This window comes from Rhyacophila brunnea, unplaced genomic scaffold, assembly GCF_057557595.1.
Source record: "Rhyacophila brunnea isolate RB1 unplaced genomic scaffold, BYU_Rbru_1.0 scaffold_21, whole genome shotgun sequence".
In the NCBI taxonomy this organism is placed as follows: domain Eukaryota; kingdom Metazoa; phylum Arthropoda; class Insecta; order Trichoptera; family Rhyacophilidae; genus Rhyacophila; species Rhyacophila brunnea.
In genome coordinates, this window is record NW_028232871.1 from 23165601 (window position 1) to 23182101 (window position 16501).

At 33.5% G+C, this 16501-nt stretch overlaps 1 protein-coding gene across 1 annotated transcript; it reads right to left on the reverse strand.

Annotated features, from left to right (window-relative positions):
- Window positions 1-62: 62 nt before the first annotated feature.
- Window positions 63-13876, reverse strand: DNaseII (deoxyribonuclease II). Its single transcript, XM_085948909.1, has 7 exons — window positions 13496-13876; window positions 11967-12147; window positions 7776-7962; window positions 5113-5335; window positions 4371-4550; window positions 2108-2261; window positions 63-338 (listed from the first exon to the last, which is right to left on the reverse strand). The coding sequence occupies exons 1-7, from the start codon at window positions 13606-13608 to the stop codon at window positions 207-209; spliced, it is 1170 nt and encodes a 389-aa protein (XP_085805035.1). The 5' UTR covers window positions 13609-13876; the 3' UTR covers window positions 63-206.
- Between the last annotated feature and the right edge of the window lie 2625 nt (window positions 13877-16501).

The following is a 16501-nucleotide window of genomic DNA, read 5'->3' on the forward strand; positions in this document are numbered from 1 at the left end:
ACTATTACAGCTGATATCTCACCACCCCCGATCTACTAGAATATTTGCTAACTTAATGCGGCCTTCCAACAAGAAGAGGTTTACTACCCCTGGCTTATACTTTCTTATCAGCTCGTTTTAATTATAAATTTAAAATCATGGATGAAAAATATATAATTCGTTTATTATAACAAGACTGTATGCTTGTCTCGTAATAATGTTATTTATTATAACGTACATATTTTTATTTCACGTTTAGGCTTGCAGGGTTCCACTTCATTGATGGAGTCCATGTAAGGCTGCCAGACGTCATGGTTTTGACTGCACACCGTTCCACCGCCTCTCAAAAACTGACGGCCCTGGAATAAAATAATGACACCTAGAAACACTACATTAAAGCCCAAATGCATAGTACTATAATTATATAGATTACATGTAAATTGTACATATTGCATGTAATTGTATGTAAATAGCACCGAGATGAAATAATTACGCGTTGTTCGTGATGCATTTTCATAGCCGATTTTGGCAAAATTCATGACCTTACCTTACCTAACCTAACAAATAATCCAATATATCGGCTATTTTCAAAATTTGTTTGCTGCTGGCTTCCTGTCAAGAACCATGTTTTATTTAGACATGAATTTTATCTCAGTACTACGGTCTTTAATATACGACCATATATTTCCGATACAACATTTCACGGTGAAGTGTGCTAAGGCGAACTGCATATGTACAAATTTCCGGACACGAGTAGTATGTATAGGTATAGTTATTGAAATAAGTCAACTGAAATTCAGGTGACAAATAAATAGAGCACAAAGGGTAGTGCCACTAGTGGGGAAAAATTGAAACAGACTGACAGCTGTCACATATTTTTTTACCAGAAATCAAATAAATACAATTTTTAATTTCATTTACTTGTTTCTGAAAAAGTAAAATTAATTTGAGTACCTATTATTTATGCAAACTTGAAAGCGGTATTTTAATTAGCCGTATTACACATCTCTTATTACTTAATTAATTAAATTAAAACACAAGTAGTAATTCCACTCTGTTTAATTTTAATCAGGAGCGATTTTGCCTGCTTCTTCATAATTAGTGTACTACATGGCTCAATAGGTTTAACACATTTTTCAAAAGATTTTTTTAGTAGTTATACATAATATGGTAGGGTTGCTGCCAAAAGTAGGTAAGTCACGTGGGACACACTTTGTGAATCCCTGGTTTAGACTATATCTAATGCAGTGCTTCCCAGCCTAATTTGCACCATAACATACTGGTTAGGAAGCTCTGACCTAGAGGGAGTCATGTGAACATTTTATATTACAATATTTGACAGCAATTCTAGTAACCGTAGAGCCAATAATATTCTAAATATAATGAACGTTCCAGTGGCAAAGGGTGGAGGTAGGCTGTTAATATCTGAGATAAATAGTACACACTATACTTTGTCAGTCAAATGTGTTTCTTTTCATTGAATTAATACTACAATGTGTAGATAATGTTTAAATTCAATTAAACCATGCCTAATCCAAGCCATAATAGATAATAGTAAAAAAAATCGTTTATCTACGACATATCTAAAATTATGGAATTAAACCATACATAATTTTAGATATTTTATAGATAGAAGAATTTTTTTGTTGATTATGGTTTGGTTTAAGCAAGGGTTATAAATTTAAAAAAAACTAACCAACACCATCTGTAATATGTATTCTTAATTCAATGAAAATAAATAATATGACTGAAAAAGTGTGCGCTATTTTGTCAGATCGCCCGTAGCATACCTAAACTATTATGGTTTGATTTAGGCAGACTTTAATTGAATTTTAAAAACTAACCAGAACCATCTGCAAATTGTATTCTTAGTTCAATGAAAACAAATAAATATCACTGACACTGTGCACTGTACCCCTCGCCAATGGAAGGTCCATTGTATAAATAATCTTTTTATAGAAGAGACTAACTTATCTGAAATTATTAATGATCGCCACCGAATCACGGGGTGGCCGGTGTAGTGCTACCGTGTGCTCTGCATACAATGCACACATAATGTCGCGGCATCCCTGTATAAAGTTACTTCCTACATACATTAGGCTTATAAAAATAGATTAAGCGTTCTTACATTTCTGTTGATATCTCCGATGCAAATCCAGTTATTTTTGTTAGTGACAGATCTGCACTCTGAAGGAATGGAGATAGCCCACTTGGAGTGATCAGCGTGAGACGAGAATGCAATATTCTTGTCGACAAATGCTACTTTCTTTATGTTGTGGACTCTGCAATGGGATAGGTATGTTATAAAAAAGTTAAAAATTAAATTCTACTTTATTTAAGCTTTGTACTATTCCATTTGAGTCGATTTTGCTACCATGGCATCTTTAGGTAATACGCGCACTCACCAATGGTAGTTACACACAACAAATACAGTTAATTCTCATTTATATAACAAATTAATACAATAAAAGAAGCAATATGAAAACCTTATTATGTACTAAGTCAAGGAGAAATTAATTATAATAAAAACTGATGGAGATATGAAATGTTGGTAAAAAAACCCATAGTAGATACATTACAATATAATACCCCGTTTACACATGAATGGATTTACTGCTAACAGTATGTATTGACAAGAAAAAATTCAGAAGCTTCTGAATTTTCATGCAATAATTGATATATGCATGACGGTGCGCATGCGCAGTAGAATGATAGTGGTAAACCTGCCGGAAGAAATGTGAACCACACCACACAGAACATTTTGATGTTTACCGGTTATCTATGAATCTGTCAAATAGCACCATACAATGACGACATCGCGTCTCGTTTACTCATAAAGAATGAGATTGGAGAGACAATCAGTACTTTTACGTATAAACATTTATTATTGCGATAGTTTAAAATAGACACTATCGGTGCCAGTAAATCCATGTACATTTACAGTCGTTATTAGATATACATTCATTAAACGCACTCATAAACAATGAAAGTAAGTATAAAATTAGTTAAGTAATAAGGATATTAAACATATCGACATAATAATTAAAAAACAAATATTTAATGTTAAGACATAATCCATAATCGGTAAAATGGGACAAAATGTCAGGCTTTAAGAAGATAATGCGATAGTGGAGAGGGGCGGAGAAAGGCTTGGTTTAGGCAGGGTTTAATTGAATTTTTAAAAACTAATAAACACTATCAACGCATTATACTATAACAAATACGTGTGACTTACAAAATTTAATGTGCACTATTTATGTCGGATCTTGACAGTCTACCTCCACCCTTCGCCACTGGTATGCGGTGATGTGAAAACTACTGCTAACTCATTTTTTTAATATTACATAAGCCTCTTGTACATGTTTAATCCTCAGTAGCAAAATTCAACCTTTCCGGAAAAAAAATATTATTGCAATAATGCTAGTTTTCTGCAGATTAATTCAAATGACATGCTATATAATTATGTATCTACATATCAGCCAAAAACCTTGATAATAGATTACACTAGGAATCTGTCATAGAATGGTGCCGTGCAGTAATTATCACATGGTCATGTTTAATTGTTATGTCAAAATGAAGCTACTTTTCCGGAGAGCTGTTCAATGTTGAGCTGTCGAGATTCCGCATTTACACATAAATGAATGGGCACATTCTGACGGAGACACAAAAATGTCGACAATAACTGTCAGCAGGTTATTGATCGGCGATATTAAATTATTTTAATATCCATTCCCATAGTATCAAAATATATGACTGCAATAATAAATTCCTAGTTACTCGGATGTCCATTGACGCAAATGCCATTTTAGTCGATCAATATAATTATTTACTAAGTTATAATGAAAAGAATATTATTTTGACTGTATAAATAGCTAATAATATTTCATGTGACTCAAATATAAGTTCCCGGGCTGTTAGAATCTCATTCTCCGTATAGTCCCGCACAACATCTCATTGTACGTACCGAGATGCGGACTTCGGACCCGTATCTTAAGTATTGTAACATAACTACTGTAACATAATATTGTACCAACCGTTACGCCCCTAATAAAACTCGCTCCTGCATCCATCTTCGACTTCTTCATCATCATCATCATCCTCCTCAAGACCATGACCTACGACATCTTGACGACTCCCACAGTGGTAACTTACATAGAACCCAACACATTCATTTATATGTAAATGCAGTATCTCGACACACTGGTGGCTGGACACAGGTGTTCTGTGTGATAACGGCTCTAAATATTGTTAAAAAATACGGATTGGAGTACCTCTTATTGAATGTTGAATATTCTGAGTTCACAGTCAATTGAATGAGTTGCACCGGTGGATTTTTACCAGAATACTGCAGCAAATATAGAGTAAACAAAGAGTTGCTATGAAAGTCTCACGTGTATTTGGAAGAGCAATTGGAGTCAAGGACCCCACGACCATTTATCCACGTTTCCGCGTACATGTCCGTCTTGAGAGTATCCGCCACGAGGCCGTAAAGACTTCCGTTGAAGTTCCCACTCTTCGCGTACGACATGTAAGTCATGCCACCTCTAGTTGTCATATTAATTATGTTGTACCTATAGAAATAATGAAAAATATTTTTCATTGATGGTTTTGTTATACATAAATCAAGCAACATTTTTCGTATACTGCAGAGGTAATCAAACTTTTTCGTCTCATGGTGCTTTTTGCGTATAAATATTTTTAACGGTGTCCTAAAAAAATATCAATTAGAACTGCAAGTTGCTGCATTTACGACGCATTAACATAGATACTAGGTTGGTTTGTCAAATGTGTGCTGCAATATCTATGCAAAGACCGACCTAGTATCCATGTTAACGTGACAAGTTGCACCTCCTTATGTCTTAGCCTTTAATGACTATTCTCCACATAGTTTCTCAATTCTTAAAATCAATCTGTCCTTAACTAGACTAAAAATACCGCATCATATAATTCTTGTTGGTGTTAAATTGTATGAAAAAAGATTTTAATACAATATTTGCAATACACACATGCAAAGATATTTTAATTATGATATGTACATAAACAGAGACCAATACAGAATAAGACGAGACAAAAACATTTTGAGTAAATGGAAGCATGGCAGTGTTTATTCAAAAACTACTATAAATAGTTTACCATGGCGGTTTCGATACCGTATCATTATTCACAACACGAACGATCTGCGAATATTTGGCCTCCCACTGTTTGGGTATGTGAGAGAAGTATATTTTGGGCTCGTTGAAGGTCATCTGCGTTCCGACATCTTGCAGCTGAGAGGACTTCAACGACAGACACAAGAAGCTCTGACCATATGGCAGACCATTGATGACATAAGCATAACCCGGTGAAAAAGAATTACCTGAAAATAAAATTAGTAATAATATTAATACTATCGACCGAGGGGTACTTGATGGAATTTAAAATCAGTGAACAATGGCTTCTGTTTACATAATAGATGTCAATCTGATGTTAACATTTTAAATGGTACTGTTCGGTTAAAGCGGATACAGCGGAAAACGCATTTTGAAAATAGCCGATAAACTGGATTATTTGTTAGTTTGGGTTAGGTTAGGTTGGGTTAGGTTAGGTTATGTTAGGTTTGGTTAGGTTAACCTAACAAATAATCCAGTTTATCGGCTATTTTCAAAATGCGTTTTCCGCTGTATCCGATTTAACCGAACAGTACCTTTTAAATATTATAATAAGACATTTATTAAATACTGTTAGCCTTTTGTGTTATCGGCATATATTATATAGAGGCGACCCTAAACTTTCGCACAATTTGCTATTTCATACATATCTTAAAAATTAAGATTTTTGTTGATAATTAAAAAACTGTGCATTTCCATGCAGTCGTTCCTTTCTCCTCCGCTTCCCGTCACCTTCTCAAATACGTAAAACGGTGGTATTCAAGGTTATAAAGAAAACACCTAATTACTAATACACCTCGTTAACTTTACTACACCTATTGATAAATAAATATTTTAATGTACACCTTTTGATGTTTCCCTCTATTTCCGAACATTCAACATTCAAACACATTTTCAGGAAACAATTACGTGCAAAAGTCGAAGGCCGCTTGTAATATTATATATCATCTATATAAGTTCAATACCGCGGAAGAACCAATTGTCAAAATGTTCAGGAGGGACAAAAAACCTTGCAATTTCGTCAATAAAAAACATAAAAAATAAATTTAAATGCAGTTTATTGTGTCTTCCTGTTTTATATTAGAAAACATATTTTTACCATCATATGTGTCTGTGGCCATATATTGCCGTAGGATTATTTTGTAAATCAATTGGACCTTACGCGGTATTGCCGCAACTCTGCGCTCATCCGCTGTATTGGATCTAGGGATATACGCGGTCTTGCTTGCTTCTTTAGTATGTATAATTCATGCGCGGTATTGATTTGAACCGAGTGCAAGTTGTCTATTGGCCAATTTAAAAATGTGAATGCACCAATCAATGCGGCTTGTGCCGTTTAAACGAGAGCACCAGAAATACGTATTTTGAACATATTGGCTCATACGCGGTATTGAACTTACATAGACGATATATTGTTATGTCTACTCCAAATTCAATAGTGAGTCAGATCTTATTGGTCAAACATTCGACTCTCGTCGACGACTGGAACAATCTGAATTGATTGTTTTCATTACACATTATCTACAGGCACATATTTGTAAATTGTCACTCTTTTACTGGACTCGAAAGAAGCAACTGACATTTTTTTTTCAAGGTTTTTCTAATGGATATGTTTCTAAGGTGTTTCTAAATTATATACAGGTAACCCCGCCCTGTTCATCGTGACCCCGGCAAGTGCAGATTCGTTATATCGCGATCTTTTTTGAAAACTGGAAATTGTGGAAAAGGGGAATTATCCACCAAAGTAAATTTGTAATGTGGATGAGACGGGACTCTATTGGAAACGAATGCCAACACGTACGTTTATTTCCATAGAGGAGAAGACTGCTTCTGGATTTAAAGCATCCAAGGATCATCTAACTCTTCTTCTCTCAACTCATTGATGAAACTGATGGGTTTGGTGGAAACAATTTAGCTTCTTTAGCAATTAAAGCTATCAGAAACATCGACAAAGTGTGGAATGAAGTCACCCAGTCGTGTATGAAGGGTGTTTGGAAAAGGTTGTTCACTGAATTGTTGAAGACCACTGTAATTTTGAAAATGATATTCAAAATATCATCGAAGAGATTAGTCTTAATGGCCATATCCGGAGGCATCGAAAGTGTATATGTAGATGATATTCAGACTTTGTTAAAATCACACGGCAAACCCTTAACTAATGAAGAGCTGCAGGAATTGGACTGCCATACGTGCCTAGAAAATGATGTCTCCGAAACTGTTCCCGTGCGAAAGTTAAGTGTTAAAACCATTGAAAAGGCCTTTTCTCTTCACAATCAATGCATGGAGTTGTTAGAAGAGAACGACAAAGATTACGAGCGAGTGAGTGGTGTAAAAGGTGGCTGTAATGCATTACTTGACAGTAATCGCGACCATGTCCAAAACGTATCCCCCGCGATGAACGGGGGATTACCTGCATAGTAATAAATGGTTTTAATGTTTTTTTTTTATTTAATTTAAATAATGAAAAAATTTTCTAAAAATGAGTTTTACTTTAAATCCTTATTTATTTATATTGAATCGAGTTTTGGTATGGTCACAATCTTATTTCATTTGCATTTTTTTTTTGACAATCAAAACTCAGTTTGTAGCGTTGTTACAATTTACATGATAATGAAATATAATCTCAGCCAAACATCAAGAGCAATTTACCAGGTGCAGGTGGAAATCTGGGTACAGAGTGCACAAGCCAAATAGCATCATCTTCGTCACCAAGTAGGACGCCTTTAGTGTGTCCTCCCCGAGGTTTTTTTGTCAGTTTACGTTTTTTCCATTTTTTACTGTTGCGTTCATCAGGATTTTGGTCACTGTATAGAACAGCAATATGGTCATCCGGCTTCTATAAATGACAATATAATTAAAATGGGGATGATTGATAAGTGTGAAAATTCATTGGGTTAAATAATTTTTATTATACTAATGAATTTAAGTTTTGTACATTAATTTGAATCGTTCTTTGCGACCCAGGTTTCACCGTTCAGCATTTTCAGACACTATGTGCACTCACCAAGAGGCAAATACACACTGACAATGATTACAGTTAATAATTAATACAATAAAGTAGGTAAAAACTGTATCACCTACCTATTAAGTTTAGTCAAGGATCACAATAAAAAATATAACAAACAAATTATGAATATTTGATATGCGTATAAATCGTCAAAACCTAATAAGAGATCATTAGTAATTATAATACACTCAAGAGGTGTAAAATCGTCCATTCTAGGAACAATGGTAACGTATTGGGAATTTAATAGCGTTAACTAATGAGATATTATATCAATGATTCAGTCTTTAAAAAGTTATTAGTTACACAATTAATATTGAATAATATTCTTACATGATACCTACCTACCTACTTTTTTTTTTGTTTTACAATATTTTTTAATCTAAATTAGAATTTAAATTCAAATTCCATCAAGTACCTTCGGTCGATAGTATTAATTGTTATTATATTATGTAACATTGTAACAGAACCAATGCCTCGATACTGCAGGATTTTGAAAAACCGTTTTATAGACTAATAAAACACTAATTTGTATGATTTTTTGTAGTGTAGTATATTTAAAATTAGACTACAGAATAAAAATGAACCACGAGTTGGAAGAGCTGATTGAACAGCAAACAATCATAAGATACTGTAAGTCCCAAAGACTATGATGGGCGGGACATTTGGAGAGAATGCCTGAAGTTAGAGCGCCAAGGATCATGACGAAGTGGCTACCCCAACGGAAGAGACCCAGAGGCCGTCCAAGAAGGAGATGGGCTGACGCCGTAGAAGTGGACTGGCTTCATATAGGAAGACCCGGTAACTGGAGAAGTGTGGCGAGAGACCGGAGTGAGTGGAGAGCGGTTGTGGAGGAGGCCAAATCCCACCCCGGGATGTAGCGCCGTGGAAGAAGAAGAAGTATATTTAAAATAGAAAACAAAAGGAAATTTACTCCTTTGACTATTAATAAATAATTTTAATATTAATAAACACTTTTACAGAACCTATTATAATGCATTAATATTTTTTGCATATTTTACTTCTAGTGTCTGGAACGAGCCGTGTTTGCAAATAATGGCTTCAATTGTTTCGGACAGTATTCCAGGTAAAAGAAATAGTTGATAATATTCCTTATCAATAGTATAACATGACATTATTTTCAATTAGGTATATTGTATTGTGTAATTATAATTTTTTTTCCAAGAAGTTTGCACGATAAGAATAATTGAAAAAATTACATTTCATAATGTTTAATAACTACCAGTCTTTATTTTTAAAAAATCAATGATTACTTATTGATAAAAAATATACCAATGTACACCATGTATATTTCTACATGAAACGGATTGAATTTAAGTTGAGAACATTGCAATTTGTATCCATTCAAGGGAAACTACTATTTTTGCTCCTAAACGTAGCGTATGACCCTACATTGAGTGTAGGCTATTGTTACAATGTGTTTTATGAGGAGTTGTTGATATTGACTGCTCCAAGCTAAAATGGCGTAAGTAATATATTGGTGATTTTGGGTTAAATATTAGGTTAGGTTAACAAAAAAAATATTTACAGACTGGCAACAGGGCGTTCTTCATAGATGATTGCAAACAGAGTTACGATTTTCCAATTCGGGTGTAAGCAATAACCTTACAGAAAGCCAATAAGAATTAACGTACCTACCACTAACGTAACGTACCAATATTAAAATGATTATAATAAACAAATAAAACATAACAGAAATACAAACAAAAACGTGAATAAAATAATGAAGAAAAAAAACAATTCGGTGTTTTCTTTATGAACTTTGTATTTTTTCTTGGACAGCCAAAAAGAATTAAGTGATTTAAAAATTCTAATTGCAAATAAATAAATAAATTAACACTACATACTCTAAAACAATATTACTCTACCATAAAATGAAGGAGAAAAAAATCAAATACTAAGAAAGTAGTTGCAAAGAAACGAAGTTGTTCTCATTAACATGAAATTTTTTCACTCTTTTTGCTCTCCTAAATAGTAGCGATTTATCACTAACGCCCTTTTGGCTTGGAACAGTCGATATTCATTCTTAATCCATGCCCATTCCTCAGTTAAAGCATATGGTGACTATGTTGCTCGCCTGTCTTCTAGCATGCTATAATGAAAAACCACAAAAGAAACTAATGAATAAGGTGGCAGCAGACAGCAGCAGACGGTAGCAGTATGCTTATGATGAAATGAGAATGGGCCGGACATGTCGCTTGGCGAGTGGACAACCACTGAACAAATGCAATCATATAGTGGTACAAAAGGGGCATTGAATAACCACAGGCACACCCTACAACCCGCTGTATTCAGTGAATGTACGTGGCATCGAAGAACTGGAGATAGATAAGAATGGAGGGTGATAGGGAAGGACTTCATCCACCAGTGGATCGACCCTTGCTGAAAGCGATGACTGATTACATTCAGTATTAAATAAATAATAAACTGATAGGTACATAGTGAATCAATTTTCTTACCATATGGCATAAATTATTAAATATAAGTGAATCATAATATTTTGAATCATAGTTATGTTATTTATAGCATAATATTAGGAAATTGTTAGGTATTTGAATATGATATCCTGTTGGATAATTTACAAAGAAAGGACAGTGCTGTTTAGTTTAATAATTTAATTATATATTAATAAAAGTTATTATTGAAATACTTAGTCTACAATATTTAAATTATGGAAAAATTTTCAATAAATAGTATAACAAAAAAATGCTTGATAGACATAAATCATGTCAACCACTGTGAAACACGAATTAACACATTATATTACTGATCAGGTTTCTGGATTTGGGTTCAACATAATATGGGGTGTGTTGATACGTCTACTGATGTCCAATTGGTTTAAATTGGTTTAGAAATGCTCTGTAATGCTTCAACGTAATGATATCGAATTTCCTGGTGATAAAATCTTTGTTTAATTACCGTGTAGTAAATAAATGGAACCTTTTTTTTGTACTTGCCTTGTCTAATTCAAATAAAAAAATATGATTACCCTAGTATCTTCCTATGATTGACAACTCAAACAAAATTGGGACTGCTATCACTAAAATTAGTGGTTTTAAGCGGATATTATGTGGTTTTATTATAAATCATGTATTTGTTCAATAAAAGAAAAATTGATGTAGTGTATTTACATAATTATTATTATTGAATAATCACACTTCACTATTTCGAGAAGACTATTACATAATATATTATATAAATTCTTTCCCGGCATGTTCTTTTATTCATTCCTGAATAATTCAACAACCATAATGCCAACAAATGAATGATAAATAATATCCAGGAATTAAAGCTTATTTTTTACACCATGTTCGATCCGAAGATCATATGGGCCTCCATAGAGTGGATAAAAGATTTTTGTTTTTACGATATATGGATTTTAGCCACTTACTCAACCAATTAGGTCCAAACACAATTGAAAAACAACATATTGTGAATTTGCCAGATTTGAGCCCAGGACCCATGACATTATAAGCCAACACGGTAACCGCTCGGCATATTGTACGTGATTAAATGTTTGCCCTGTAAATTTTCAATGAATTCACATTATCCAAGCCGTGTGTCTGTTTCAAGTGTTTTTTAAAGGATCTATTCTCTATTCTCTCAGTGTGTGTTAGAAATCAGAGCATGAACCTAATTGGTTGAGCAAGTGGCAAACATTCATTTCTCGTAGAAAAGAAATTTCTTTGGGAGGTACCAAGAGCCAATGAATTAAACATTCTCTATAACAGAGACCCCGAAATACTTTACCATGGAACCCAATACCCCATAATTTTATTTTATAATATCAGTATGTTATTCCTATGAAATGTTACCTCTTTCTTGTACAATGGAGATAATGTCAGTCCAGGCATTGACGATGTTTCATTCATTGACTTAGTGGAGAGAGTCCAACCAACTTTGACAGTCTCTGGCGTGATGTACATATATGCAAGGCCCAGTTTTATCAGTGGATTTTGGCTGAATTTGTTCCGGGGCAATTTATACATATAAAACCTGAAAATAGTATTATTCAATAGAGATAATTTTTATTTGAGCGAATAGAATGGGTAAAATGGGTAAAACAGTATAAGTTAGCAACAACATTCGTCAACGTGAAAATAGTTTTATTTTACTTGTACAGCTTAAAATTTACTGGTAACTTACAAACCCAAAGATAAAGCAAAAAAAATATATAAAATAATTAATGAAGCTCATTTTCGAAAAACATTGACTTATGTTGTTTTATCCAAACACTACAGTATTGTTTATCAGATGACATTATTTTTTTTAATAGTTGAAATATATTTGAATTCTTTTTGATTAATTCAAAAAGTAGACAAGTATTTTATTCTGCTTTGGGTTTTCCTAAGGGATTGTCCATAAATAAAGTCCTACAATTTTCGGTATTTTTATATTTTAGAATTCGCCCCCGTTCATTAAAAATAAATTCGTGGAAAATTGAAGCGCCTAGTTTCAAAAGCCTCTAAAACGGTTTTTGAATATTTTTGAGTTAGATACTTAATATGTATTTAAATGGATATTTTTGTTACCTATATGATGGCCAAAGATTAAACTTTAAAAAATGCCAAAAACCGTCAATACATAATTATGATCAAAAATTAGGGTAAATTTCAAAACCTGCTAAAATGGTTGGGTGTTCTTTTCAAATACCCCTAAAATGGAAGCCAAAATACTCTTTTGAATGTAACGAATTAAAAAATAAATACATACAGTTCACAGATTTAAAAGATATGGGTTTTTCTCATTTACTCAAAACTACCTAAAATCGTTTTTCTCATTTTTCTCAAAACTACCTATAATCGTTATAGGGGCTTTTGAAAGTAGGCACTTCAATTATCAATTTCAGAAAGTATAATATTATCTGAGAATTAATGTTTCATTCTTACCAAAAATTGAATTAAAATTATGTTGGTTTTGTCCCATTTTCTACAGTCCTCCACCATATCCCCTTTGTCACAAATCATCATATTACATCAGACCCCTTCCGACCACTTAGGGTGCAATGGCATATATGGATTACCCCTAATATACCTAATTATGGTGACACAAAACTCTTTTAACTGATAGTGATGCAGTCTGCGGCCCGCGAGTTGTATACCGCTGGCGTAGGATACGCATTTTAAAATAATGTTTTCTTTTGCTGGCTTCTGTACCATCACTTTAAAAACAGGTTTTAAGTACCTTCCTTCATGATTTCATAAATTGAATGACGTTATGGTATTAATAATAAGTGGGTCAAACAAAAAAATGCGTTATGTTATAACTGTTATAAGTTTCAAGTTATAAATCAATTTAGAGGATAATAAATAATAGCAAAACAATTTAACGAGACAAGGCTTACCAATCGATTGCATTATTATTCTCATCGCGGCACGTATATTCTTCACTATTGGAGTAAACACAAATAAATAATGTACACAACAAAGCTAGAGGAGTTATCGACAAGAACTTCATTTTGAAAATGACTTAATCGTCAACGCTGCGAAGGATTTATACGCCGAGGTAAAGTTTGTTGGCCTTTGTCGCGACTTTATTTCACGACATAAGTAGCAAATGCACTTGTACAAAGTGACTCATATAAAATAGAAGAAGTCTTAGGTCTACATATTTTTATTATTGATCGTTTTATCATTCAGCTATTTTGAAATAGTGATATATTATTTTATTGTTTGTACACTACATAGCATAACTGTGGCGCCTTTATTTTTAAAGTGACACTTGCAATTTGACAGATGGTGTTCATAGATAATATACTAATATAGAATAATATAATGTAGTACCAATAAAAAAACGGTACTGTACCATAAGCAATAATATGACTCATATCATGTATACTTGTTCTCTCAATATACCTACCTATCTTTGCAATATTGTAAAAAAATTAATATACCCACCTATAGTAGCGAAATTTCAAATTCTAGCCCTGCTTTCTCATAATATAAAATATGGTTAATTTACGAAATATTTTTAATCGCCTAATTTTGTGTCGGTACCTAATAAGTTGAATAAAATTGTTCAACTGTGTTAATGTGAAACACAAAAACAAATTTATCAGAAAAGTATAAGAAATTTTGAATTTTTATCATAATTAGATTTAAAGGAATGTAAATATCAAGGAGGTCCATTTTTCACAAGTTGGTGTGCACTTTTATTACAATATATTGTATTCTTCTGACTTTCTCATATCTCCAAATGTGCTTTCTAAAGGTAGGGTTGTATTAGGTAGATACCGTCAACAATGGAATGCTTCATTCAAGTTACTCTCAATGCATGTTTTCACAAGCTGTAATAAATGATGATATACCTACCTTGAAAAAGGGACGTCTACACCACCGCACTATGGCGTCTCGCTGAATATAGTTGTAAATATTATGTTTTTATCCTCCACTAATAATTGTTGGCGGCAGTGATGCCAACCGTACTATAATTGTAGTACAATACTATAATTTTAATTCTGCGAAAAATGTAAAATACTATAATTTTACGCCAAATATACCAAAATACGAGGGTGGGTCAATAATTCCTTAGAAAAAGGCATTAAAACAGTTTTTATTTTTGTATTTTTTTTTTATTTCTCAACATAATCTCCTTGGAGCTCAATACACTTGGTTAGACGTTTCTCAATTTTTTTTAAACCGTCAGAAAAATAAGTTTTCGGAAGGTCCTCAAAATAAGCATTTGTCCGATCGATGACTTCTTCATTTGAAAAAAAACGTTGTCCACTTAGCCATTTTTTTAAGTTTGGGAAAAGGAAAAAGTCACTGGGGGTAAATCTGGCGAATACGGTGGGTGGTCGACCAATTCGAACTTCAATTCTTCAATTTTAGCCATTGATCGTAAACATGTGTGAACACGGGCATTGTCCTGATGAAAGAGGATTTTTTTCCTGTTTAAATGAGGCCGTTTTTTAGCTGGTCCAATAAAGATGCATAATAATCCCCTGTTATTGTTTTTGCTTTTTCCAAATAGTCAACGAAAATAATTCCACGTGCATCCCAAAATACAGTAGCCATAACCTTACCAGCTGATTTTACGGTTTTCGCCTTCTTTGGATATGGTTCGCCTTTCGCAATCCACTGCTTTGACTGTTCTTTCGTCTCGGGAGTATAGTGGTGTATCCATGTTTCATCTACAGTCACAAAGCGATGAAAAAATTCATCCGGATTGCGTTGCATGAGCGACAACAGGGCTTTAGAGGCCACCACCCTATTGCGTTTATTGTCGACTGTGAGCAAACGCGGCACCCATCTTGCAGAAACTTTTTTCATGCCCAATTTGTCATGTAAAATAGAAATGACGCTACCTTTTGAGATCCCTGTAACCTCAATTATCTCACTCAACTTTAATCTTCGGTCACTTAACACCATATCGTGGATTTTATTGATCATTTCTGGTGTAGTCACCTCTACAGGACGTCCTGAGCGTGGTTCATCCTTTGTTGATGTACGACCACGTTTAAATTCATTTAACCAGTTATAAATAGTTGCAAGTGAAGGAGCAGATATGCCGTGAACTAAATCCAACTCATTTTTTATTTCCTTTGCTGTTAACCCTTTTATATTAAAATGTTTAATAACAGCTCTAAACTCAATTTTCTCCATTTTTGTAAACAAGCAAATTTTTTTTTAAATGTACGAAAATAAAAAACAACAACCCGACCAATCTGATTGAAACTTCGCAGCATACTGAATCGGTAGTGCCGCTGCATGAAAACAAACCGCTTACAGTACTAGTCGCGCCACCTGTCGGCTTTTCTAACGCGTTTGTACTATAATCAGCATAGAAAAAGATGGCAACACTGGTTGGCGGTCCCAGGAAAAAACATACTTTTTTTGTTTTCAAGAGCTATAGATTTTAATTCTTTTTTTGATTTGATAACCAATCGAATTCCATTGTTGGTGTACCGATTTTTGAAACAATGTTAGTATGAGAATTTTTCACAAGCCTCAATTTGATGCACAGCTAAATAAAGTCAGTTTAGATTTTCAACGAGGCGATATGTGACAGCAAGTCGCAGTCAAAGCCTCAGTAAAAAATATATTTAAAAGAAAAAAATGATTTTCAAAGGCTATTCTATAATTTACCAAAATTGTCAAAAAGTGGGCGCTTTCTACGGCTGTAAATAAACCATTTTATATTTATTTTCTGGTGTCAAAAAGGCAGCTATCCATGTGAAGATATTCATGAAAAGCATGTGTTAAAAAATCTATTGAAACTGTGAAAACACTTGGTTCAAAAAAAAAGTGATCAGAAAACAGAACTACTAAAGATCTACCATCGTAAGTTGGCAGCCGGTCGAATTTGAAACTAAAATTATCTATCGAGGATAAATTTGTTACAAATGCCA